We start from the raw sequence: 25896 nt of genomic DNA, 5'->3' as shown, positions 1-25896 counted from the left end.
ATTTACCCCTGATTATATAAATTGTGTGATAAACATTGCTATTTAGTTACATAACATCTCCTTACAGAATATGGATTTTATTTGGGGATGAGATATATTTCATTGCTGTTACAAGTAGGTGTATGTTTGGTCCAAAACTCAAGCAAAAATTTTCTGTGGATCCTAGAAAGTAGCAGAAAAGTTAACTTCTCTTATCCTATTCAGGAATAGGAAAAGATGTTTTCTCACCATACAGTAAAAAGAAGATTGACCAACTCATACCAAGCAAAAACAGAGGGCATAAGGAACATCAAAGAGCCACTATATCTGTACCATTCACCTCCAGTCTTCTTATTAAATGAGTGAATGAATAAATGAATGAATGAATGGTTTAGTCAGTGTAGTTGGATTTCTTTTAAACACAGTGAAATGTTATCCCAATCCGGTACAAATGCTATTTAACCTTGGTTTCCCTATTTTACAACTTTGTTTTCCTTTGATTTGACAGTCAGTCTAGTGTAGAGATTTTAATGTCCCTCAATCATGTAAGCTTATGTTAATTGAAGGCAGAATATACTCATAGGGTAAATACAGAATTTTGCTTTTGTGGTAATTTGTGACAACAGCCATAGGAAACTAACACATGGACCAAAGTCTCCCCCTGGCCTCAGATCTGTACAATGGGCATATGAATCCTGCCACCATCGAAGCCCCTCAGGGGGATTCCATGTCACCTAAATCCTGGGCCTCAGGCCTGGTCACTGCGAGTGTGCTATGAGTATACTCAACAATACTGACTTACACACATAAAAATGTGTTCTGAGGGAGGAATATATTCACGGTGCATGCCACTGTGAATATATTTAACATCACCGAATCATTTGCTTAAAAATGACAAATTGTTGTGAGGGAAAAAAAAGAAACCCTTGCTGTTATTGTAAATCACCCCCCACCCACCCCCCAAATAAAGATGTCATTTCAATGTCAGCTTTACTCAGGCGACAACAACAAAAAAAAACAGATTAGAGCCAGAGGGAAGGGGGCAGGCAGACATAGGAGGTCGCGTGGGGTGAAGCAAGATGACGGGGTCCTGGGGAGAGCCCAGCGTAGGGCTCATTGAGGGGCCTGGGATCCAGAATCAGAACAGAAAGGTATTTAGAACTCGGTGATAGATTTAGAATTCTGCAAATGATTCCCACACTTCTCAAGATTGACAGGCACCTGCAGACGGGAGTCCAGGAGCCTGGCTCCCTCCCTCAAGGGCGTTTCCCCTGCTGGGCATGTTTGGGAGGTCCAGGTCCCTGCTGACAGGAGCTGCTGATGCCTGCCTGTCTGGGCTTCTAGTCAGTTAGTCTTGAGCCTGGGGCTCTGGAATGCCAACAGGGCGATGAGAAACTGGGCAGCATAGTAGGTGGCCATTACCGCCAGGCGGCTGTGGGGCAGGGGCTGGATGGTGTGGTAGGCCAGCACAGCATCTGAGATTGCAAAGAACAGGGATCCCCAGTGGGCGCTCCTGCCCCTGGCTAGGCCGCGCCACAGCATAGTGGCCAGGGCCAGGGCTTAGGCTGTCAAGGGCAGGATCTTGTCAGGCGAGAGGTGTAGCGGCAGGAGGCCACCGAATGGGAGAGAGGCCAGGATGATGGGGTAGGAGCGTAAGGCCGAAAGCCCAGACATACGGGAGCTGGGCCTCGGTGAAGGCAGCCATACCTGGAGGACATGAGGTTGGGGTGGCTGGTGAGGCCTGCTTCTCCAAATCACCTCACCGCCCAAAGCCTGAAGGATAGGACTGCCCCCGAGCACCAGCTCCCACTGCGGCAATGCCACTTTTCTTGCCAACCCTGACCCTTAGGCCACGTGGTGTCCATCCTTACTCTGTTGAAGACTGCCCACTGAGTCCCCAGGCTGCTCTGCTTCCTACCTGGAGCTGTCTGAGCACACACGCTGGGCACACTCTCACCCAAGCTCTGTGCTTGCTGGTCTCTTTGCCTGGACTGACCTTCCCATAACCCCTCCAACATGTCCCCTTCTCAGCAAGGCTGTCCTCAGCTAGTCTACTAAAGACTACAACACCCAGACCCCTACTCTACTTCCCCCATGCCTGACTCTCACATCTTCTATGGTACAACTGCCCAGCCCTTCGGTTGTCTGAGCTCCATGAGGGCAGGGGTCTGGGTGTGTGTCAGTCACTGCCATATCCCAGTGCCTTGGAAGGCTCCACGAAGGCTTGTGGCAGGTGCCATCGGGAAGTCACCCCTACACCTCAGACCTCTCCAAGTGGAGGTCCAAAAAGGATGACACAGCCTTGCCCAAAGCGCTCACTGTAGAGGAAAGTCTTAGGCCAGAAGAGAAAGCCATCCTCGAAGGCTGAAAACAGCAGAGCCACCTGTAGGAAAGAGCTGTAGTGCCCACTAGCACATGCCCGCAGAAACCCCGCCAGGCACAGCACAGGCAGGCACTTGACCAGGGCGCCAACCCAGGACAGTGGGTCCTCAGGAATCCAAAGGATGAAGTAGGTGGCGCAGGTGAGGAAAAATGGGCTCAGGCACCTGCCCAGGTACGGCTGCTTTGGGAACAAGGGGCCACTGAGCCACTGGAGCTCAGTCAGCCCCCAGCTCCTGGGATGAGCCCTCAGGAGAACCCACCTGACCTGGGGGTCCCAGCCAGCCGCTAGCCCTTGAAGGCCAAGACCCAGGTCTCAGTACTTCCATCTTGCCCCCACCCAGGGACCCCAGGCTGCCCAGCCCCACAAAACACAGGCTCCCAGGAGGCCAGGCTCTCCAATTCCTCCAGGCTGCTCCGGTCTCTAGGAGCCCAGGCCCAGCCACCATCCCTCTTCCACAATCAGGGGCTCTCACTTGGACTGAGAAGTATAGATTTGGGGGCAGAGCTCCTTCGGTTGTCTGAGCTCCATGAGGGCAGGGGTCTGGGTGTGTGTCAGTCACTGCCATATCCCAGTGCCTTGGAAGGCTCCACGAAGGCTTGTGGCAGGTGCCATCGGGAAGTCACCCCTACACCTCAGACCTCTCCAAGTGGAGGTCCAAAAAGGATGACACAGCCTTGCCCAAAGCGCTCCGTATCGGCCAGTGCCCCACCCCCAAAGAGTGACCCATATGTGGGCAGCAATGGCTTTGAGGGGTGGAAGAGACGTGCATGGTTATACGTTAACACAAGGAGCGTTCTATGGACTCTGGGACTGATAAAAGCCCAGGGAGATGCTGCCCCCACCCGTGGAGAGCCCTGTCTGGCACCTGCTGATAAGGTGGCATTGGGACTCAGGATGTCCCTCCTGCCCCACAGCCCCAGCCCCCAGGAACCTGGTTTCTTCCCTCTCTGCCTGGGAGGCTGTGGAAGCAGACGCCCAATCAATACCTCTCCTTCACCAAGTTGGGAGGACCATCCTGCCAGAGCAAGAAACAAGCAGACGGAAACTCTTTTGCCCCTCACAGTGGCCCAGGTGTCCTTCCTGCACTTGGGCCTCTGAGTTCCCCTTGGGAGCCTGCACCACCCTGGTGGCCTCCACCAGAAACACATCCTGATAGAACGAACACCAAGAATGGGTGGCCCAAAGCACTGATCATCAGCCTACGGCCCAGAATTGGCCAGCACCAGACAGGCTTCCTGTACAGGTCTTGCAAGTGTGCCCATCTTCTCTCCAGCTTCCTCTCTGAGAGGTGTGAGCCCACAGGGTGTCCTCTGGTGGAGCAGGCTCAGGGGACGTGGCTTCTGAGCGGATGAGGGGTAAACAGTGGACACTAAGGGGACCCAAGCTGAAAGCTCTTGAGACCAGGTCCCACAGAAGGCTGAGCGACACCCGGCTCCTCCTCCTGGGATGCCTTCCTGGTAAAGCAGAAGTTACCCCACCCCCAGCAGAACACAGAGGTTTAAGAGCCTGATGCCACTCCGAGGGGCACACCTGGGGTGTAGGGAAGTACAAGGACAGCACAGGGCCCCTGACCCTGCGTCCCAGAACTCAAGGTCTAAGCGGCAGAAGGCTTAAACTGTCTTCCTTTATTTATATCTGCGATATGAAATAGAAGCTCGGCACAAACACACACGCACTCATACCAGCCTGGGGAGAGGGAGCTGGGAAAAGGTCACTTGGCAGCTGGGCTGGACACCAGACCCTGACCCTCGGGTGTGGGAGGGGACCCCAGCCAGACCCCCTGCCAAACCTGCACCCTGGGGTCCATGGGAGGTGTAGGGGTCTCATGAGTGTCAGGGCCCCATGGGAATGTCACCAGGAAGGCCCCCTCGGACCAAGAGCCCCCAGCCCCTAGAGAGCCACCAGGCCAGGCAGAAGGCCCTTCAGCTCCCAGCCCAGGGCAAAGGCTGGGCAAAGGCACAGCCCCCACTCGGCCCCTCTAGGTGGGCCTGAGCTAAAAGGCCAAGTGTGGGTGTGGACGTCTGCACCGAAGTGGCGGATGGCGGGAGGGAAGGGTGGACAGTGCCTTGAGAATCCCAACACAGCCCCCGCTGGGGGGGGGTAAAGGTCCAACCCACCCCACCACCCATCCTGGGACCTAGTTTTCTTCCACTCTCCTCCCACCCACTCTTCTCCCTCAATATATATATATAATATATAATATATGTTTCTCTCTCTCCTTTCTCTCTACTCAACTCTCTATATTTTTATTCTAGGAGACAAAACTCCATCATTTCTTTCCTCAGTGCAAATGGCGGGGGCTGTCTCCCTGGCAGCAGCCTCCTGGGACTCCAGAGGAGAGAGCGTGGGCGGTGGGATGGGGATGGAGTGATGGGGCAACGGGCCATCATGGGACCCACCCTGCTCCCACCCAGGCAGGGTCCATGCGCAGGATGAGGATTTGGCTGCCACCACCAGGACCAGGCAGTTACCTGGGAACCAAGAGGAAAACCTGGGTGAGGAGCCAGCCCGCCCACTCACCACCCCTAGCCCCTGCCCCCCGGCCTCTGCCACTCACTGGGAGCCTGGGGATGCGGGCCCTCCCAGGGCAGAGCCGTTGGGCACTGGAGGCGGCTCCGGGGCCTGGGCACTGTTCGGAGGAAGCGATGAGACAGGTCAGTGCCTCACCCCATGCCACTACCACCCACCAGCACGAGGCCATACTGCTCACCTCTGGCTTTGGGATAGCCCTGCAAGCTCTGAGCTCTTCTCCTCCTCTGTGGTCTGGGGGGGCCGGTGGGCCCCAGGGGCTAAGACAGAGGTAGCAGGGTCTCTGGTTGCACTGGAGGTGGTAGAGTCAGTAGGGTTACCATCAGTACCGCCCTGCTGGACACTGTTACCCCCAGGGGCTGTGAGCAAAGAAGGAGCACATAGCCCAGGGCTTCCTGGCCAAAGACCTCTAAAAGCCGTCACCAGCAGAAGCTCAAGGTCAGCTGGGACATGGGCTCCACACACTCCTGGCCCTTCTGAAAGCCTCCTTTTCACCTTTGGGGCTGGGTAGGGCTCCCTAGGGTACAGAACTCTGTATGGCACCCATGAATGAATAACACATGCACAACCCTGGGGGGTCTCACAAGGGCCCCTCACCGCAGCTCTGGGGCAAGAATGACCCAAGGTCCAGGCTCTATTCATCTCCCCCACACAACCCCCCAGAAGTTGCTCCCCAGTTGGTCACCTGTCCAAAGAGTTGGGAGCACAGCTTGTCCCTCTGAGGGTGGCCTGGAAGTCCCCGACACTGACCAAAACCTGACAGGGGGCTGTGCGAAGGAGAGAAGCCCAGACACATGAAACAGCAAGTTGCTCCAAACTGGAAGGCCAGGGGACAGCAAAGCAGAGCCGCAGGGCACAGTGGGCAGGTGGGCAGTGTTAGGCAGGCAGCGGACAGTGGCTTACCCAAGGACTCCGCTACTTTGCCGCCATCTGTGGCTTCCTGAGGTGCTGAAGGGTGTGTGGGGTCCTGAGACCTGGGAGGCAAGAGAAGTAGCCCAAAGGGGTGGCCGGGGTTGACCCTGGAGCCTAAGGGAACCAGGACCTAGCACCGCCTCCTGGCCACACCTCCCAGTCTCACCTGAGCTGCATGGCGTCAGCCGCAGGGCTGGCCAGGCTTGGGGTGGGGAGGTCCTGGCACAGGCCAAGGGGCCCCTGTGGGGCGGGATGCTCAGGGAACAGCTCCTTCTCCCTGGAGTCTTGGAGGCTGGTTGGGAAGTCTGTAGGCACTGGGTCAAAGGTGGCTGTCCAGTTGGGGCCTGGGGTGGGGGCAGCAGTAAGCATGGCAGGCAGACCCCTGCGCACCCCAACCACGCCCACCTGCACGCTCACCTACCCAGAGACTGAGGGCTGACGCTGGAGTGAGAGGGGGGCCCGGCCCCTCCGCAGACTGCCTGGCCTTCCTCCTCAACGTCTTCCTCGTCCTCCTCGTCCTCCTCGCTATCTGTGCTGCCTCCACTCCTGCCCCAGAAGCCAGCCATCAGCCGCCATGCTGGGGCAGGGACTGAGTGGGGAGGCCCCCCGGTCACACCTCCAGACCCCCCAGCGCTGGCCCCAGGGTACCAGCTGTGAAGGAATCAATAGACAAAAAGGGATGGCGGGACGGAGCCACAGACAGCCCTGGGAGGACAGGTCAGGGCCTCCCTGGGCCTGGGATGTGCCAAGACACCAGGAGCAAGTCCTGCGTCCCACAATGGGAAGGTAGGTGGGGACAAGAGCACCAGCACTGGTTTCGACGGCAGAAAGATTCTTGTCTCCCTCACAGACCCTATCAGCACCTGAACTGCTCACTCAGGGAGGCCAACATAATGCTCTTCTTTCAACTACAAACTCAGGGGAACTTCTGTCACTACTATATCCTCGACTGAGAGCAACACTGGTACATGCAGCTGCTCCGAAACACTGCTGAGCACTGACATGTGACTAGAGGTCTGGGACAAAGTCTGACTGGCCTACATGTGCACCGCCAGGGGATGGTTGAACAAGTCCTGAATGCATACTACCATCTCCAGAGTGGAAAGGAATATCTCTGCTTCTCGTTGAAAATAAATTAAGACATTCGAAAAAAGGAAAACAGAGGGGGCATTCCCCAAACCCATGCTCCAGAACCACTATCAACACCACACTCAGTGGCCAATACCCCCAACGTCCACTGTTGACACAGCGATGAGGAGAAAGACCTGAATTCATGAAAACATATCCTGCGTTCACAGATCAGGAAATGGGATATTGTTAAAGTGGCAACGCTCCCCAATCTGACCTACAAGTTCAAGGATAACCCTCTCACAATTCCAGATGCTTCCTCGGTGAAACTGACGAGCTGATCCTAAAATTCATGCAGAATCTCAAGGGACCCCAAAAAGTCAACACAATCTTTAACAGTGTCAGGACTCACACTTCCTAATTTTAAAACTTACTATAATGCAATAGTGGTCCAGACTGAGTGGTCCCAGAATAGACATCAGACCAGAGGACCAGGAGAGAGAGGACAGAAATAAATGCTCCACACACGCACAACTCACAAGGGTGCTATGCCCATTCGGTGAGGAAAGGACAGTCCACAAATGATGCTGGGATAGCAGCATTCCCATATGCGAAAAAATGAAGCTGGACTCTGCCTCATGCCACATATGCAAACTTATCTTAAAATGAATCAAAACCTAATATAAAAGCTAACACCATAAACTCTTAGAAGAAAACACAGGAGTGAATCATGACCTTGAACTTGGCAACAGCACACATATGTGCAAATGAACTTGGCTAGTTACATAATGGCACACCCACAGATGGCAAGTGAACACACCCATACACACCAGAAGGCTGCACCTCTCAAGCAGAAGAGTCGAAACCCATCTCTGGGGCAAAATGTCAGGGCAATGTTAGCCCTGGGAGGGCAGACAGTGGTTGCAGGGGCCAGTGGCTAGCAGGGATGTTCCACTCTTCACCTGGCAAAGGGGTGTCCACACGGCTGTACACTCAGGAGTCTTATTCTCATCTGTATGCTTGTTACATGTCACTCAGAAAATTAAAACACTAATTCTCAGATTAGAAGCCACAAGGCAAAAGCTCAGAGTTATAGGCCCTGGAGCTGTAGGCCCTGGCAAATCAACGCGACACGAACTCATTTGGTCAGTGATGCTGGGGCCAGCCAGTACTGGAGAATCTAAAGTTTACCATTTGTACAAAGACCTGCTCATAACTTACTAACATTCATAAAGAAAAGACAAGACAATGGTCACCTCTTGTCTTATGGAAATCATGGAAAGAGAGCTCACGGGGCCATCAAAGCAGGGAGTGCAGTCAGGGGTAGGGGCCATACTGATCACAGGCATGCTGGACCAGGCCGCACCTGAAGGAGCTGCTGAGTTTTCCAGCCATACATAGGCAGTTACCTTGTTCTCTTTAACTCATCTGAACAGGGTTTCCATCACTCAAAACTGCAAGCAGCCCAACACACACATCCTCCGCATGGTTTCCCTTTATTCAGATGGCAAAAACTATTTCATGTGGGCCCTACAGACCCCGTGATGAGTAGCCTGGGAAAGGAGGTGGGAGGTGACTCACCGCATGCCTGGGGGCACACCCAAGCGGGGTCCCCTGGCCAGTGAGCTGCCCTGCCAGGTGCCATCCTCCCCGTCAGACTCCCCAGAACCCTGGCCATCCTCCTCCTCCTCGTCATCATCGAATTGCTGGATCCTGTCCTTGTAGCAGATCTCGAGCAGGTTGGCGTTGGGCTGCAGGGTGTAGGGGCGGGAAGGTGGGATGGGTTGCACTGCCCACAGCCCCCGCCACCACCAGAGGATGGGGGAGTACTCACGTTCTCATCATCAGCATTGAGAGAGAAGGTGATGTTGGCTGTCTTGTCAAAAGGCGCGCTAGGAGAGAGCACAAGAGCAGTGAAGGGAGGCACACAGGCAGCGGCTAAGACAAGGCTGCTTCCATGGCCACACACTCAACCCCTCACTAAAACAAATCTGCAGCCCAAGTCGATGCTTGCGGCACATCCCGGTCATTTGTGCACATACATGGAGCAGTGAGGTCCCACATTCTGCCGTTTGGGCCCTCGCACGGGGAGGTCGGAGAGGGCCGTGTGAAGCAGGACAGCTGCCCTGCCACCCGCATGGGGTGGGAATGCCAACTCTGGCACCCGCTAGCGGGGTGACTCCCAGGCAGGTCGCTTAACACTTTAGAACCTTATTTTAAGTCATGAGATAAAGGATATAGACTCTACCTGAACAAGGTGTTTGTAGGATTTAAAATTGTAACCTGGGTGACAGATTACTCACAGGCCTGAACTTCCCCAGGAGTGCAGTTCAGCGTTCACAGCAACCTTAACACAGCCACAGCAAGAAGTGAAAATGGAACGTGGGACCCAGCTAAAGCTAATTTTCCTAAGGACACAGTTAACCTAGCCCCATCTGCAGTGTGTCACTGCTGTCAAGGCCAAGTCAACATCTTCCTCCTATACCCATTTTTCCTCCATTCTCTGCACTTTCAGAAAGCCTCACAGAAGTGTAATTGCTGAAGGAATTAAATCCACACATTTCAAATACTGACACAAACTGCTAAAAACGGTTTGTTATTTATGCTATCAGCAAAATAAGCAATTTCAAGAGCCTCGTACTTGTTTCATTGGTGTCCTTCTAAGTGTCAGTCCTCCTGTTCATGGTGAAAGCACTGTCTACCCAAGGGCCCACGCTCTGCCCATGTGGCAGGGAGACCTAGGTTATCTAGGAAGCTCTCTCTCCAAGTCAGCAAACATTTTGCCACAAAGGTCAGTAGACTCATGTGAGTCAGCAGCTCCTGAGTGCTGACTGGGCACCACTCTTCCCATGCTTCTTCCTCACCACTCCCCATACGGCAGGCATTCCTCTCTCCTCTGAAACATATAGAAGTGGGGCAGGGCCAGGCGGGGCCAGGCTGAGCACTGGCACAGTGGGTAAGGGGTTGTCTCTCCTACAGGGCAGCATCTTCAGCAGAAGGTATCAAGATATCCACTGTTTTCCATTCCAGAACATTCCATAACTTTGCTTTTTTAGTTTTTGACCCCACTGGAATTTATCTTGATGGAGTAAGTTTTGTCCAAAAGGACAGCTGGCCAGCCTAACACCACTCACTGAGCAGGACAGGGCTGGGTCCTCCCTTGGGCAGTGTCTTCCCCAGGTGTCCTAGGCCTCTCAAAGTGATGGGTGCTCCAGAGGCCTCCTAGTGCCCAGCACTGTGCAAGGAAAACAGCAGCAAACACGCTCTCACACCTGTGTCCAAGGGACCACTGTCCAGCCATGGGCACTACAGACCAAAGCTGACCCTCACACTGTTGCTGCATAGGGTCACTGACCAGCAGGCGCCCCAGTCTCCCCAGATGTAAAGTGGCTCTCAAACTGCAGCAGAGAGTAGTCGTGGGCATATAACGGGTAACACTGAAAGGTGCCTGGCATGCTGCCAGGTGACAAAAAGGACAAGGGTAGTGACCCCATCTCACTTGTCTCCCCAAAACCCAGGCACAACTATGGCGCCTCCTGCCTGTCCCTGGACCCCAGTGGACCTCTATCCATCTGCTTCCCTACAGTCCACCTCAGGGCAGCATGGCCTTGTTCCTCAAAAGGAGCCTCTTCTACCCATGGGGCAGTGGCACATCTTGCTGTTCATGGCGCTTCTCTCAGGGGCCCCGGAGGGCAGGCTCCGGAAGCCCTGAGGTACACATGAGACCCAGACCCAGTAGAGACAGAAACTGGCTCAGAAAGGAGGCCCCTGGGCAGGTAGGTAATGAGCCACTCACTGCCCTCCACAGGCCGTGGCCAGCCACTCCACTCCTGCCCCTGCTACAGTATCCCCTGCACTCACTTGGCCACTTGCCCTTCTCTTCACTGTCTACCTGGTGCTGTCTGTCACAAGGTTACTTGTACAATTTATAAAATGTTAGTAAATTTTAATTTTTTTCTGACCACCAAAGCAACAGACGCCTGTGACAGAAAATTCATAAAATAAAGAAAGAAGTCTTTGACTACAACACCAGGAACGGTGATGCTATACTATCACACAACAAATACAAAGGTACAGAACTTGTCACTGGAAAAGAGATCTCATCTCCCCACAGCCTCTCGAGGGGCGAGAGGTGAACCCGGCCTCTGGAGCTATCCTGACTCTGTGAGGACTCATCTCATGAGCCTGACTGGCTCTGGGGGCAGGGTAGAGGGGACACTAGGGAGGACACAGGAAGGAGGGCAGGAGGAGCCACATGACAGATGGCCTCACACAGGCGCACACTCACTTCACGCTTTCTTCCTGCTCCCCAAACTCCTCATCATTGAAGCCGAAGTGGTCAATGAAGGCCGAGGTCATGCGCTGCATCTGGAAGTCCATGAAGGCCTGCGGGGAGGAGGGGGAGCAGTCAGGGTGGTGGATGAGGCCAGGTGGGGCAGGACCCACCAGCGCGGCCTACCTGCTGCAGCACGGCCTCCTCAGGGAAGCTGAGCTCCTTTAGCCTGTCGTCCTCGTCATCACTGGAGGAGTGCAGATGGTGGCTGCTCACCTGGGTGGGCAGGCGGTGGGGTGTCAGGTACTGTGGGGCCCCCAGGCAAGGATAGGGGCAAAGGTGGGTTGTGGGGACAGAAAGGCCAAGGCTGGATGAAGAGGAACGAGGCAGCAGAGGTACGGCAGCGGGGGCTCACCAGGTCTACCATGTTCCTCCTGTTGGTCTCAGCCAGGGGTCCCGACACGAAGGCTTCCCACTGTTCCTGCTGCTCACCTGGCAGCTCTGCTCAGCGGGAGGGAACGAGGATGTGAGATGCCCCCCGACTCTGCCTCCGTCACCCCACCATCTGGCAAGCCCCTGCCTCACCCTTCAGCAGCTGTCCTAGCTGCTCGGCGTTGGGTCCCTTCTCTGTGTTCTGCACCAGGGCGTTGGCCACTCTGGTCAGGTGGCCCATGTAGCCTTTCCGAGGGCCCCCGGCAGACCTGGGTGAAAGTGGAGGCCACAGCTGGACATAGGCAGACACTATGTCCCCCTCCCCGCTGCCAAGGCAGGAAGGCCAGGGCACACTCACTGCACACGATCGTTCTCCTCCCAGGATGTCAGGATGCGCTCCACCAAGCGGCACTGCTGCAGCAGCTGTGGGGGAGGAGGGACGCATGGGCACAGGGGCCAGCCAGGGTGTCACTGCTCCAACTAGCCAGGCCCCAGAATCAGTCACCTGCAGGTGAGGGAGTGATGGGGCCCCACCACCTTGGCCTGGCACCCAAACCTCTGGTCTTTCCATGAGCATGCAACACCTTCACACACACACGGCTGTACACACACACCTGTCAGCCCCCACTGTGATCCCCACTCTGCTCCCCGAGAAAGGACTTCAGCCTGTCTGATGTGCTCAGTCTAAACAACAAATCCCAAAGGTACCCCGTCTGCCGCCTACTCCAAAGCTGACCCTCCCCACTGAACAGTTCCTCCCTGAGGCCCTGGGCTATTCCAAGGTACACTGTTCCACCTCCCGTGGTGGCTGTCACCCCAGGAGAGTCCTTTCCTCTGTGCCCTAGGACATACACTACCTCCTGAAATCACTGTGTCCACTCACCTCCCCACACATCACCCATATCTATTTTTCCCACACACAACTTAAGAACAAGGCCAAGTCCCAAGCTCCTAAGATGTGAAGTCACCCACCAAGTACTGGTCAACAGGACAGGTGACAGAAATAGCTGGGGAAGAGCCCACCCCCGAATAAATGGAAGGGAGACCCAGGAGCCACAGCTCACGTGTTTCACGCCAGGGTTCGGGGCGGGCATCTCGAGGCTGCCGTCAGAAGGGGGCCCAGCGCTCAGCATGGCACTCACACATACCTCCACTTGGGTGTGAAGAAAGTTGTTGAACACATAGTGGAAAAAAAGGTCCTGGAAGGGGACACAGGCTGGCACTGAGAGACCTGTCCCACTGGCGCTGCCCCACCCCACCCCACCCCATCCAATCCCGCCCACCGTACCAGCATGGTGTTGGGCACATCCAGTGCCAAGAGCTCCTGTGTCAGGGCCGCATCATTGGCACTCAGGGCGCTGGCCAGCAGCTTGACCACATGCAGCCGTGTGTTGCCCAGAGGTGGGGACAGGCTGCCCCACGTTGTGCACAGCGGCTCCAGCTGCAGGCACAGGAGAGGCTTGATTCCCAACCCAGCACTGCTGGGAGCCAAGGAGCAACCCTCCCTGCCCCCCGCCCTGCCCCCGGCCTACCTCAGGCGGTGTGAGCAGGATCTGGTGGAAGTGGCTCAGCCGAGGACGCAGAGCATGCAGGGCGCCCATGCTGGACACGGTACTGTCCAAGGTTGCCTGGGCCAGGAGCTCCAGCTGCCCATCCACACTGCTGAAGAAGTTGTTCATGGTCGCAGACTCGGAGCTGCAGCAGGGACAGAATGGAGAGCAGTGTGAGCTGCCCAGATGGCCTGCATGCACACACATGCACATGTGCAGCACATCTGGAAGGGAGTGAGAAGCTGCTCCCAGAGGAAACCCTTCCAGGCAAAACATCAGGGGTAGGGAATAAGAGGGGAGGCATCTAGGCAGGGTGGGAGCCTGGGGACCCTGGGGTAGTGGCCCCACTGTGCTGTAGGTAGTAACCTGACTGAGGGGCCCCAGATTCTGACAGCTATGGGTGGCTGACTTGGCCTCCATTGCCTTGGCTATCAGGAACAGAACTTCTCTCCAGGACCATGACGACCACCATGAAGGGGACACCACTCATGGAGGTCATATCTCTGTGACTTCCCCCTCTGAACTGAACAGAGGCACCCAGGGAGGCGGCCCCTCACCGTGGCCTCCTGGGCTCCAGCAGAGTCAACAGCACCTGGATCCCACTGACGAGGACAGATGAGCTGGGCTCCCCTTCCAGCATGTTGCTCAGGAGCTGCTCGATCGTCTCCTGCCTGGGGCAAAGGGCCTTAGGGTAAAGAGCCTGGGACCTGGGGCCCCCAGGACAGCTGCCCGCCCTGGACTGGGGTGCCACCCACAAACCTACTTCTCCAGGGTTGCCAACAGCTGGTCAGGCTCCTGGCTGTCCTGAACTTGAATCATTTGCTCCCGGCTCAGGCGGATGATGTCGCACAGGGACTGGGATGCATTGGAATGTTGCTGGGGAGGTGGAGAGTGAGCTGAGGACCCCAGCCCAGCAGCTGGGCCCTCCACGGCTTGGTATAGGGACTCGCCCCATGAATTTACCACCTGGCCCCAGCCCTTAAGGACAGGGGCAGACAGTCAACAGACACAAGGACACAAGTGCCAAGGGAGGGAGCTCAAGGTATCAAACTCTGGGAGGAGAAAGATGGAAGACAGAAAGGGAAAACGAAGGAAGGCTTCCTGCTAAAAAAGACCCCCACAGAAATCCTGCACCATTCACAGTAGCCAAAGAAGGGACATCCACTCAATGATAAACAGACAAGCAACCACGTTCTGACCACAAGCAGAATGTTTCTCAGCCTTAGAAGAATGGGGCATCCACACACCACAACATAGATGTACACAGGATACAGCACTAAAGCAGAGACCAGCTCTAGAACCATGTACTGGATGGTTCCATGTAAATGAAAAGACCAGAAGAGGCAAACCCAGAGAGAGAAAGCAGACTGGTGGCTGCCAGGGGCTGCAAGGCCCTGAGGAAAGCAGGAGAAACAACTAATGAGCACAGGGTTTCCTTTCCAGAGAGATGGAAAATAGCCCAAAAGTGATGTGGTGATGGCTGCACAACTCTGTAACTATAGTAAAAATCACTGAATCCTACATTATTAATGGGTGCACTATGTGGTACGTGATTTAACTTCAATAAGTCTATTACCAAAAAAGAAAAACAGAGAGAAGGAGAAGCAGAGTGCTGAGCCTAACTGAAGAGGCAGCTGCCAAGAGCCCCCACACAGACATAGAACCCATCCAGGCTGTGGCTTCATTTCAGAGCTCGTCACATGTGGGTGCTCTTGCCCCTCTGCCACAAAGGCCTAGACGGTCAACATCAATCCGGGATGTGTGCTGGATAGGCACTGATGACCTGTGACTGTGGCTGGAGGACAACCAAGACCCCATGAGCTGTTGGTGAAGAAGCAGGGCCTCCAGGTGGGTTCTCTGAAGGACAAGCAGGGCTTTTCCAGGCACAAGAAACGGAAGGCACCGCAGGCCACAAAGCCAACGCAGGATGGAAAGAGGGCAAGAAACCCTGGAAGGGTGTCAGCAAGGGTGCCAGGAAGAGCCTGGTATCAGAAAATGCTCACCAGGCCCCAACTCTTCAAGGGAGGATGGGCCAACTTCCTGGCTCATGTGTGTAAAAACCCTTTTCTGTTCTTCTCTGTCCCCTCAGAGGCTGTCAGTGAGTGGAAGGGCACAGCACCCAATGCCTCCTTTTCTCATCAGTTCCTCTTTGCAGGGAGGAGGCCCAGTGTGGCTGGGAGCAGCAGATGGTAGGGATACTCACATTGTCATCTTTCAACGGGTGGATCTGCTCAATGAGCCGCTGGACTATCTTCTCTTCGTTGAGCCACTAGGGGTGAGAAAGGCAGCAGGACTCTGCTCATTGGCTGCCACCCGGCCGGCCTACCCCACACCGGCCCGCCATGGCCCACCCACGCAGACTCACATTGACCACGTCCTGTCTCAGCTGGGGCCGCTCCACACAAGTGAGGAGGCGCAGCAGCAGGTCCATGATGGCCGAGGTGCCGATGTGCTGCAGCAGCAGGTCCACAAAGTCATCCTTCTTCCGCAGGAAGGACACCAGCTGGGGGCACTAGTGCGTCAAGAGGCAGCACCCGGCTGTGCCCTCCCACCCGCCCGAGAGCCTGGGGTGGCAGGTACCTGGTCTGTCTTGCGGTTGATGAGGATGCCCATGACCTTGCTGAAGAAGCTGGCCAGCAAAGGGTTGAGGCAGCCATTGCTCTGCAGGAAGCCATAGAGCCGGTTCAGCAGGGACTCATCCGCTCCCAAGGCATCGTTGATCTGGGGCACGTCTGAAGTCAAGATCTCACAAGCCACACTGGGGTACCTGCGGGGGAAGGCGGGGGGTGGCTGTCAGCTCCAGGGCCATCCTCACATCCCCTTACGCTTTATCGGAACCATGCCCACAGCAAGGTCTACCCTCCTAAGCCTAGACGCCCACCACCAAGCCAGTTCCTCTATCGCCAGGACGGCACCTGCCTGTTCCCATGGCCTTGCCCCCCACCCAGGTCACCATCAGAGCTTCCCCTTCTCAGTCCATCTACCTGGGTACTCTCTCTAAACCTCTCCCTCGCCCCTTGCCTCCTTCTCCTGAGGGCTGCCCTGCCCTGTACGCATGGCACTGCTGGGAACAGGTGGACCGCTCACTGCTCATTCTACAAAAAGGGAAACTAATAAGAAACATTGTAATTGTGGGACTTGCTTCAGTCCACACCAAGACCTGCAGACCATCCCATGGTATCATCCTGGCTGTGACACTGTACTATATCTTGCAAAATGTCACTACTGGGGGAAACCAGGCAATGTACAGGGAACTCTCACAATTGCATGTAGTTATCTCAACAAATATCCAATTGAAAAAAACACCGAGAAAAAGAAAGTGGGGGTGGGGGTGTAGGCACTAAAACGAGACTACCCAGCTGCTGCTTCCTTAGGGCCAGGTGGAGGGCCCAAGAGGCTCATCCTCCCATCCTTCCACTGGACGTTGTCTGGGAAACCCCATAGCGATAAAGATGTTGTTAAAAAGCTGTATCAGAAGTGGTTTGGAGTGTAAGCTGTAGGCCTGCACCCAGGGGTCCTCTCTGCCTGCCTGGATTCCCTCCTCTCTACAATGGTGACAACGGGGAGTCAGGGCGGAGCTAGGACAGAACAGGGGAGGCTCACTTGTAGCGCAGCCGTTCCTCCCCACTGGCTGGTGGCTCCTGGGTCACCCAGGCCACCATGGCCTGCAGGTGCGGTGGCTGCAGCAGGAAGTCCAGCAGCTTGCGGTTAACAACCTTGCACTCCTGCAGCACGTCCTCCTCGTCCAGCAGCTCAGGCAGGCTCAGGTCCTCCCGTTCCAACAGCGTGTCGAGGTGTGAGCTCGTGTGCAGGTCAAACTTCCAAAACATGGCGCCCTGTGGGCAAGGAGCTATCACACATTGACCCCACCACCCCTACCCAGCAAGTAGCAGACCCCAGTATCTCCCCTAGCCACCTCTCATCCAGACCCTCGAGGTCCAGGAGGCCACTTCATACCTGAGGCCAACTGCCCTGCCTAACCCTCGGCCCCAAGGTCCAGAAAAGGCTCCTGGGTATGAACCAGGCTCACGGCCTGAGAGGGAGAGCCCCAATGCTATGCACGAAGTTATCACGGTCCCCTCCCCCGCCACTACTCATCTGTCCCCACATCGGGGCAGAGACCCCCGCACAGGGTGAGGCTAGAGCCAAGCTCATCCTGGAACCTCCATCAAACTCACTTCAATATGTATTTGCTGAACAAATTCAAGTGCCCCATGATGGGCAGCATGCGACTGCCATCCAACCCGGCAAGTCACCACGTGGTGCAGGGTGTGGGGCAGTGGCGAGCAGAGGGAAGTCTGCCGTTGCCTGGATGCCACACATATACACACACACAAACACACCCAACCCCCCAAAGCCGAGGATAGGGAAGAGGGAAATGGGGGTGGCTCCCAGAACAGTCACTCACCAGGGCCCAAAGAACCAGGACAGACAGGGTAACCAGCTCAGCAGGGAGGACAGGCTGGCTGCCACCACCTGGAAGATGGCGTCCTGGCTCTGAGGCTGACACTGAAGACCTTGCACGCCTAGCTGCGGCCCGGCCTGCCCAACACAGGTAGCTGCCCAGCATCAGTAGCATCTCGGTGGAGTGCTCACCAGGGGCCAGTAAGGCCTGAGCTGCATAGACTTGGTCACCCCTCTCAAGAGCTGCATAGACTTGGCCACCCCTCTTGAGAGCCAGATTGCCAGTTGCAGACCTGCCTGTGCTCATGCCAGATACCCAGGTCACTGGTCTCTACCCTGTGTATCCACCATGCACTGGCTGCTATGCCCACGGCCCCCTCCAAGGGGCTCTGTCACTCCATCACACACCAGGCAACCTGCTGGGACTCAGCAGCACTGCACAGGCACTGACGAGAGCTGACACTCGCCACCTGCCTTATGCAGACCACCTGAGGCAGAGCCCAGCACCGGCAGACTGAGACCACCATGCCCTCCTGGGCACTTCCTAGGTCAGCAGATGCCAGTTCCTCTCCTATGAAGCCCTCTGGGTCCTCTCTGCCCCACACTACTCCAGCCACAGAAGGCAGATGCAGCCCCGGCCTGAGAAGAGAGGCTGACTCAGGAAGCAGCAGGGCTGAGCCAAGGCAGAGACAGCAAGCACAGGTGACTGGCCTTCTGAGCCTGGTTCCCTCTAAGACATCGTGGCACCCAGCTCTCCTTTTCAGCATGCACAAGGAACTTTCACCTCGGCCATGTGGCCTCCTGGCCATGGCCAGATGCAAGGGGCTCTAACTCCGCAACCACCCTGACCAGACTCACACTGGCTCCAACACCATGGCCAACCACACCTGGAGGTAGAGTGAAGGAATGGCTCTGTGCGCAGGGACAGCCAGGAAAGGACAGCACCTTCGGGGTCCTATCCTATCCCTCTGTCCCACCCCCACTCAGGCCACTTTTCTGAGACACAAACTTGAGCATCTCATGTTCATTCCTGGCCAAAACCCCGTGATGCCTCTCCAGCTTGGCGTTCAAGGCCCCCAGGGCCCTGCTCCCCTCCCAGCTCCAGAACATGTGCACATACTTGCCCAGCCCGTACACTATCACAGGTGACAGTAGCAATGCACATGTGGTACACATGTGCTGATGGATGACGGAACCACACACCTTTCCTCACCAGGCTGCATGAGCACCTGGGGACAGCACCTAGTATAGACCTGGTACACAAAATGTGCTCAGAAATATTATCTAAGAGAAACCTCTGTCTGCAGAACATGTCTCATAAAGCCCTGCCCCTGAGGCATACCTGTCAGGGAAAAGGGGAGTGGCACCCACCCCATCCCCCTAACCACTTAGGGGCTCCATAAACCACAACCATAAGGCAGGGGTGGAGGTGGACCCCACGGTAGTAGGCTGGAAAGGGCTGCACCAGGGGCAGAGTGGAAACTACTGCTTTAGAAGGAAACCAACCAGCGCCAACTCTGGGAGTGCTTGGCCACCTTCCTTGGACACAGGCAACCGCACTTGGCCCAGAGCCTAGACCTCCTTGAGGCACCCTTTCACCATCCTATCTCACTTGATAAGAGTCTGCAACAAGGCCCATGTCACAGGTGAGAAAACTAAGGCTCCACAGATGGGCACAAATAAGTGGTGGTGGGGGGGGGAGGGGTGTAAGCAGACATCCTGAGCTGGGAGGACCTAGGACCAGAATCATCAAGAGGCAGGGACCTCGATGTGGTGAGAATACCACTTGTTTCTACATCACTTTCTGGCAGCAGTAAAGAGACAAGAGGGGCAAAAAGGCCACCCAAGCAGCGTGAGCGAAGCAGTCACCAAGGACCACATGCCATGTGACACTGTTTACATGGAAAGTCCAGGAGAGACAAATCCAGAGAAAGCAGATTAGTAGTTTTCAGGAACTGGAAGAGATTTAGGTGGGGAGCTGGGGATGAAAGGTTTCCTTTTGGGAAAAGGATGTTTTAAGAAAGCCCCCCCCACCACCACCAAAAAAAAGTTCTAAAATCAGTTATACACAATTTTGCTTATCAGTTATACCTCAACTAAAAAAAATCCTTTGTGGTGATGGCTGTGACTATACTAGAAACCACTGACTCGTGCACTGTAAATGGGAGAATCATACACCTATGAATTATATCTTGACAAAAACCATTACCAAAACAAACAAAACCAGGCTGCCCGAGTGCCAGGGCCAGGCCCAGGCCTCACTCCATGTCCCAGTCACCCAGAGATGATGAGATGCCAGGTGCCTGCAGACCTGAACCACATGTAGGCTCCACCCTGGGGAGCCTGCCCAGGTTCCCCTCCCCACTACACAATATTACTTGTCCCTGAGCTAAGTATATGCACCCCCAACTGGAGGGCCCAGCCAACATCTGCAGAAAACCTATGCACCGCATTGGGTGCCTTATCTGTCTCATCGAGATGACAAGGCGAAGCATGGTTCTTATTCCCATTTGACAGACGCAGGGGTGGGAGCCCACAGGACTCAGTAAAGTACCCTGCTCTCCTGACCAGAGGCCCGCCCACTTCTGAAGCATGTGGTCAGAGGATGCAGGCTATGGCCCCAACCCCAAATCCCCACTCCCACTCCCTACAAGCTCCCCACCTGATTCCGACAGGATAGACTTCCCTTCCAAAGCTGGCTTTCCAGACACCCAGGGAGGGGGCCACCACAAGAAGACAGGAGGGGGCTGGGTGGCATAAAATGTGGATTCCAGGGGCCTCACAACCCACATGGCCCCTTAAACTCTCAGAACCTCAGGTTGCCCCTCTGAAAAGAAGGAGGATCAGATGCAACTAAATAGTTGTCGGTATCCTACACACATCATTCCCCAGCTCTGCACTGAACAAAGATGTGCATGTAGACCTAGAAAAGAGAACACACGGAAAAAAAGAGAAAAACACTTCCTCCGCCACATATTCTCAATTCACTCCAGCTCCAAGTCCTGCCTGTCACCCCATCTTCTCACTTAATGGAATTTGCTGGAATTGGGCAGGAGAGGTGGGTTCCTTTCTCACTCTCTAACGGCATGACCCTGGGCCAGGAACCCAGCTTCCAGTCTGTGAAATGGGGCACGGGCGCCAGAAAGGCCCATGCTGTGAGGACAGCCAAGTCAGGCAGGTGAAAGGCGCGTGCTCAGCAGTGTTGGCCCCTTCCTGTCTGTCCCTGAAACCATGCTGAAGCTGGGACACTTTTAGGAGGAGAGAATGGAACCCCATACCCCCAGAGGTGACGGCGCTAAAAACAGAAGAGCAATGCAGGAGAAAGACTGCTTGTTTGCCTGAGTGACCTAGGTCATAAAAACACTCTGGCGGGCGCCACACACCCGCCACCCCCACCCTTTGCAACTTTTAGCAAACTTCAAGAAAACGGAAGTGACTACCACTGGTTTTTAGCAACCGTTTGAAAACCAAGACTCTGGCTGCCAACGGAAGAAGGGGAAACTAAATGAGAAAGGAAGCCATTAAAAAGAAAAGCACCTGCCCCTTGCCAGCTCTGCACCATTGCCTCAGGATCTCATGCTGCTGTGCTGTCTCAGGCCTCCTGCCTGGGCTCAGTCAGCCTGACTACAGCGCCCACAAAGCTGTCCCCCCACTGTCGTTGCTGCTGCTACCATCCATCCAAACAGCTCTGCCTGCCAGGGAGCCCTGGGTGAGATCCTTTATCTGCCACCCCATCCTTGCCTGCCCTGGCCCCAAAGCACCAGGAAGTGGAGGTCAAGGGCACAGAGGCCTCTGGGAGGGCCTCCAGGGCAGCCACCTGAGCTGCCTTAAGGCTCAGCAGAGGCTCCTGCAGTGGGAGAGGCCATCTGGAGCCTGCTGACTGCTGCCACCCTCAGCCATCACAGGCCACCAGCCACTCTAATGAGACACGGGCAAGGTGAACTCCTGGAGGAGAGAGAACCCACTGCTGGTGGCCAACTCCCAATCCCTTGCAGGACCCAGCAGGCCAGAGGATGGTGAGACCACGTCCCTCCAACCCACTGTCAGCTCTCAGCCAAATCTGCAAAGGGGGTGGGGGAGTCCAAGGATGGGAAGACTAGATACCACCAGTAGGACCCTGTGTGTGTGTTGCCACAAAACCCAGCAAGGTAGGTGGCGGGACACCTATTTGGGAAATAGGGCCACTGAGGCCACAGAGGGACCCAGCCAAGGCCACACAGAAAGATGGGCTGGGACCTTACTGTGGCTCAGCAAAGCCTGGAGGGGTACCCTATTAGAGGCACTTCAGGTGCCTCTTCCTCTAACTCCAGACCACCCTCTCCTAAGGGAAGTGACCAGGCTGGTCCAACCTCAGGGAATGGAGTAATCAGGAAACAAGAGACCAGAGACATCTGTCCAAGGACTGAGGAGGGACCCAAAAACTCAAGTTAAGGATGGTCTCCTGGATAGGTCACGGGTTCAAAGGAAAAGAATACTAAGTAGATTTTGAAACAACCCTTGGAAACAGAAAGGGGTACAGTCAGTGTTACAGGTGATGGAGTCACAAGGCCTGGGCTCCAGTCTCGCCTGTCCAAAGTGAAATCTCGGTGGCCTTAGCTCCTATGCTCCTCACCTGTAAGACACTTCACAGTGACGGTAAGACCACACTTCCCATGGTAAGATCCCTAAGACCAGCCTTCAAAGAGAAAACCACAGCTTGGCCTCAAAAGGAGGGTGTGTCCCCACCACCAGTGCCGAGCCTGCCCAGGAGCCCGGATGCCAGGAGGGCTTCTCGTTCTCACCATTGCTTCTAGGCCTCTCTCACCTCATCTCTTGCTGCCACCCGCATGGTGCTCAACACTCCCGCCACACCTGACTGCTCCTCTGCCCTGGCTCAGCTGCTCCCTCTGCCTTCCTCCAGCTCAAGGAGCCTGACTAGCTCCTCCTGGGTCCTTCAGGCGTCTGCACAGACACCACTTCCTCCAGGAAGCCTCCCTTGACTGTGTTAGGGGCCTGCTCCGCACTTCCACAGCTTCCGTGGTTACCCTGTGACAGCACCTGAGGGCTCTGTGATAGCATTTGCCTGTTTGTCACCTGCCTCCCCCACCAGATCCCCAATTCCCAGGACCTAGCACAAGGCCAAGTCCACAGCTAGAGGTGCTTGCTGACTGAATGAAACTGAAGGCCACTTGGACACAGGCCCTGACAAAAAGTTGTGGGAGGGAATGAGCATTCTTTTGCTATGGAAATTATCATAAAGGACCCAACAAAAAGTACCGCAAACACACAAGCACATCAAAACACACAACACTGGCCACTAGTAGGTACCAACAGAGACAAGTCCAAACTGTACCACACCCAAGCAAAAGGGGAGGGCATGCCCACTGCAACCCTACTGACACAATCTAACACTGTGCAGGGACTGTCCTGTGCACTGGAGGATGCTGAGCAGCATGCCTAACCTCTACCCAACAGATGCCAGTAGCATACCCAAGTTGTGACAAAAAAATGTTTCCAACTATTGTCGAGTTTCCCCTGGGGGACACAATCACCCCCAGTTGAAAACCTCTACAAGGGAGAATCCCAAACCAAAAGTAACCCTGAAAGCTACTGATTCTGAAGCATTTCCTGCACCCGGCATTATGCTCCAGGCTTCTGTAAACAGTGCACAAAACTCCCAGAACCAGCCTATGAGGGGAGCCCTGACATCAGCGCCACCTTACACTCCCCTGATGGTTCTTTACAACTCTGAGCCCTGTACCACACCTGATAACTCATCTTCCAATGTAGAAACACCTCACCTTTCAGGGTGATGTTAATAGTGACGTCTGCGTCCTCAGCACAGGCATGTCAAAGAGCAAGCAAGAAAAGACCCAACCAGAAGGTTACCCTTGAGGGCCTAGACAAGCGGCCCTCCAGGGAACTGCAACCACTTCCAACACATCTGCAAGCTAGGCGCAGACCACACTGGCCCCCCACCTTCACATATCCGCATGTGCTGTTCCTTCCGGCTGGGAGGCCCTTCTTCCCACCGTCCATCAGTCACCTCCTCATCCTTCCTAGACAGAAAGCGCCACCCACCAAGCCAGTCTCACCAGTCCCTGGCTCTGGCCCTCCCTCACCCTGAGTTACCTCTGTGGGACCAGCACTAATTGTGACTGTCGAGCTCTGCCTTTGTCTCCCAAGCCTGGTCCCTCCCTCCCTCGTGCCCAGCACCAGTCTGCCTGCCCTGCCCTCAGCCTCATCTCATAGGATGGGACCCCGCGGTGGCTGCTCTACAGAAGTACCTCCCAGAGACAGCTCACAAGAAGCGAGAGCCACGGGGCAAGAGAGCCTGTCAGGGTGAGGAGAAGCTCCCCTCCTCCAGTTGTCCTGAGCCCAACGTAAGTCAGAGGCCATGGATCTATGATGGCAGGTGACAGGGACGGAGGGGAAGGGGTGTCCAAGGGACTAGGCTTGAGGAGGAAAAGATGAGGGTGTGTGGGGGGAGAGAAGAGTAAGAGAGTAGGGTTGAGTCCAAGGGGCAGGGGGAGGTGAGGGAGAGGGGCAGCCAAGTACAACGCCCTGGAACTAAAGGGGCACTGAGGGAAGAGACTAAGACTTGGGGAGTTGAGGGGACGAGACTAAGAGACTTAGGGAGCTGAGAGTAGAGACTAAGAGACTTGGGGGGCTGAAGAGCAGACTAAGACTTGAGGGCTGAGGGAGAGATCCTGGGAGCCCCAAGAGGGAGGAAAAAGGTCCAAAGGAGAAGAGCTGAGGAGACCGACAGGTACTGAGGCGGTGCTCCCGGGGACTCGGGGAGCCCGGCAGGGAGGAGCCCCAAGGAGGCTGCTCACCTGCTCTGGGGGGCGGCGGCTCCTCACACTCGGGGCTCATCGGGGCGCCACCCCCCGCCCCGCCGCCGGCGGCTCCGGCCCTGGCTCAGGGGCCCGGTACGTGGGGGCGAGGGGCGACCGGGTCTCGCGCGGGCGCAGGCGCTGGGGTCCCGGCTCGCGCACGCGCCCTCGGGCCTACGGGGGGCCCTCGCACGCCGAGTTCCGGAGTTCAGGGATCAGCGCCGGCTGGGTGCAGAGAGGGCTCTGGGGTCGCTGGCGAGGTGGACGCGAGTCTGGACCGGGGACTGGGGGAAGTCAACGGGGTCACGAGGCTCGCGCAGGCCTTCAGTGGGGAAGCCGCCTCGGTTTCCCCCGCCCTGCGGCAAAGCACAGGCCGGTCGAGTAAGACGTCCTCCACTGTCCAAACGGGCCGCAGTGGTGAGAGACAGCCGACGGAGGCTGAGGCCCACTTCCTGCACCGCCCCTTCCCCACGCCGGCTCGTTCTCCCGGTTTTGCAGTTCGTTTCGCCTCCCGGCTTTGCAGTCGGCTCAGAGACTCCGACGCCCGGATCCGTCCGCCACTATCCCACAACCCCCTAGCCAGGGGCACGTAGGAAGCCCCGCCCCCCAGCCGCGTCTCCGTGCGCGGAGGCTGCTCTCCCTCCCGGTAATGCGCGTGCACAGGAGCTTGGGCGCTCCCCACCCCGCCCACTGAAACTACCTCCACTTCGGATGCGCTTGCGCCCGTTGATGCCAACGGTCTCCCGGAATAAACCCAGACAACCCAATACGCAGGCGCCACTGCACACTGGGGGGCTTTTCTCTACTACTCCGTTCCAAACTCCAGAGGAAATCTTGCTCCAGGATTTCTCCTCCTACTCGCTTCTTGTGGAATCAATCGCTATTGTCTCCTCCAACCGTATTCAGGCTCTCTCTTGGGTCGAGCTCCTGGGTAACCTGTGCCGGGTTCCTCTCTGACTAGGGCAAGGCGCTAGGTCCAATTCGGTTCCTTCGCGACAGCTCTGTGCCTCAGGGTAGCTTCAGTCCCACCAGGCCTTTGCCCAGGCCATGTCTTTACTGTTGCCATTTGCTGCACAAAGACTCTTCTAACAACATCGACTGGAATGGTTCTGCCAGACTTGTATCAATATTCATTAAGGTCCCATCTGGCTCATAGCTCCCTTTGCCCATGTTACAGTCCCACTCACTGTAAGGATACAAGTAAATGCATGCAAGGAATTCAACTTGTATTTTCAACCTGCAGTGTTACCTTCATTTCAGGGACACTCGAATCATGTTTGAATACGTTTTCCTGTTACAGGTGTTCTCTATTTCGGGGATGCCAATTATGCATCTGTCCTTCACATTGGTTAGCTTCTAGTTGCTTTAATCTTTCTCATTTCCTCCAGCATTCCCTGATTACTATATGTCCGTAATTTGATTTTTCGGCCATGTCTCTTCTGGTCCTTACTCTTTCTAGTGTATTTGTTGCATGTGACGTTTTTTGATCCTTGTATCAGATGATGACAAACAACCTCAGTGGCATGTGTCATGTTCGCAATTTGGAGCAGC

The 25896-nt window shown here is 55.6% G+C and overlaps 2 protein-coding genes across 7 annotated transcripts; both read right to left on the bottom strand.

Moving 5' to 3' along the window:
* Positions 1 to 64: 64 nt before the first annotated feature.
* On the bottom strand, positions 65 to 4169 carry TMEM86B (transmembrane protein 86B). The gene is given in 5 exon segments (XM_016154123.2): positions 65 to 1636; positions 1638 to 1686; positions 2299 to 2673; positions 3424 to 3511; positions 4152 to 4169. Coding segments are annotated over 5 exon segments (843 nt in total). The 3' UTR covers positions 65 to 1323.
* On the bottom strand, positions 3967 to 24503 carry PPP6R1 (protein phosphatase 6 regulatory subunit 1). 6 transcript variants are annotated; one of them, XM_016154149.2, is made up of 24 exons: positions 24346 to 24503; positions 16730 to 16962; positions 15707 to 15893; positions 15492 to 15629; positions 15330 to 15395; positions 13890 to 14002; positions 13684 to 13797; positions 13109 to 13271; positions 12865 to 13017; positions 12641 to 12775; positions 11935 to 11999; positions 11730 to 11845; positions 11560 to 11645; positions 11331 to 11420; positions 11160 to 11257; positions 8706 to 8763; positions 8453 to 8622; positions 6225 to 6349; positions 5970 to 6147; positions 5795 to 5865; positions 5577 to 5658; positions 5073 to 5183; positions 4920 to 4991; positions 3967 to 4833 (listed from the first exon to the last, which is right to left on the bottom strand). In XM_016154149.2, the coding sequence occupies exons 2-24, from the start codon at positions 16954 to 16956 to the stop codon at positions 4830 to 4832; spliced, it is 2622 nt and encodes an 873-aa protein (XP_016009635.1). In that variant the 5' UTR covers positions 16957 to 16962; positions 24346 to 24503; the 3' UTR covers positions 3967 to 4829. The 6 variants fall into 6 exon arrangements, with proteins under 6 accessions (XP_016009635.1, XP_016009636.1, XP_016009634.1 ...); XM_016154150.2 differs by lacking the exon at positions 24346 to 24503 and adding an exon at positions 23311 to 23615; XM_016154148.2 differs by lacking the exon at positions 24346 to 24503 and adding an exon at positions 22335 to 23229.
* Between the last annotated feature and the right edge of the window lie 1393 nt (positions 24504 to 25896).

This window comes from Rousettus aegyptiacus, unplaced genomic scaffold (assembly GCF_014176215.1).
Source record: "Rousettus aegyptiacus isolate mRouAeg1 unplaced genomic scaffold, mRouAeg1.p scaffold_m13_p_14, whole genome shotgun sequence".
Lineage (NCBI taxonomy): Eukaryota > Metazoa > Chordata > Mammalia > Chiroptera > Pteropodidae > Rousettus > Rousettus aegyptiacus.
Note: the sequence above shows the minus strand (reverse complement) of the source record. Positions and strands in the feature narration are given on the sequence as shown.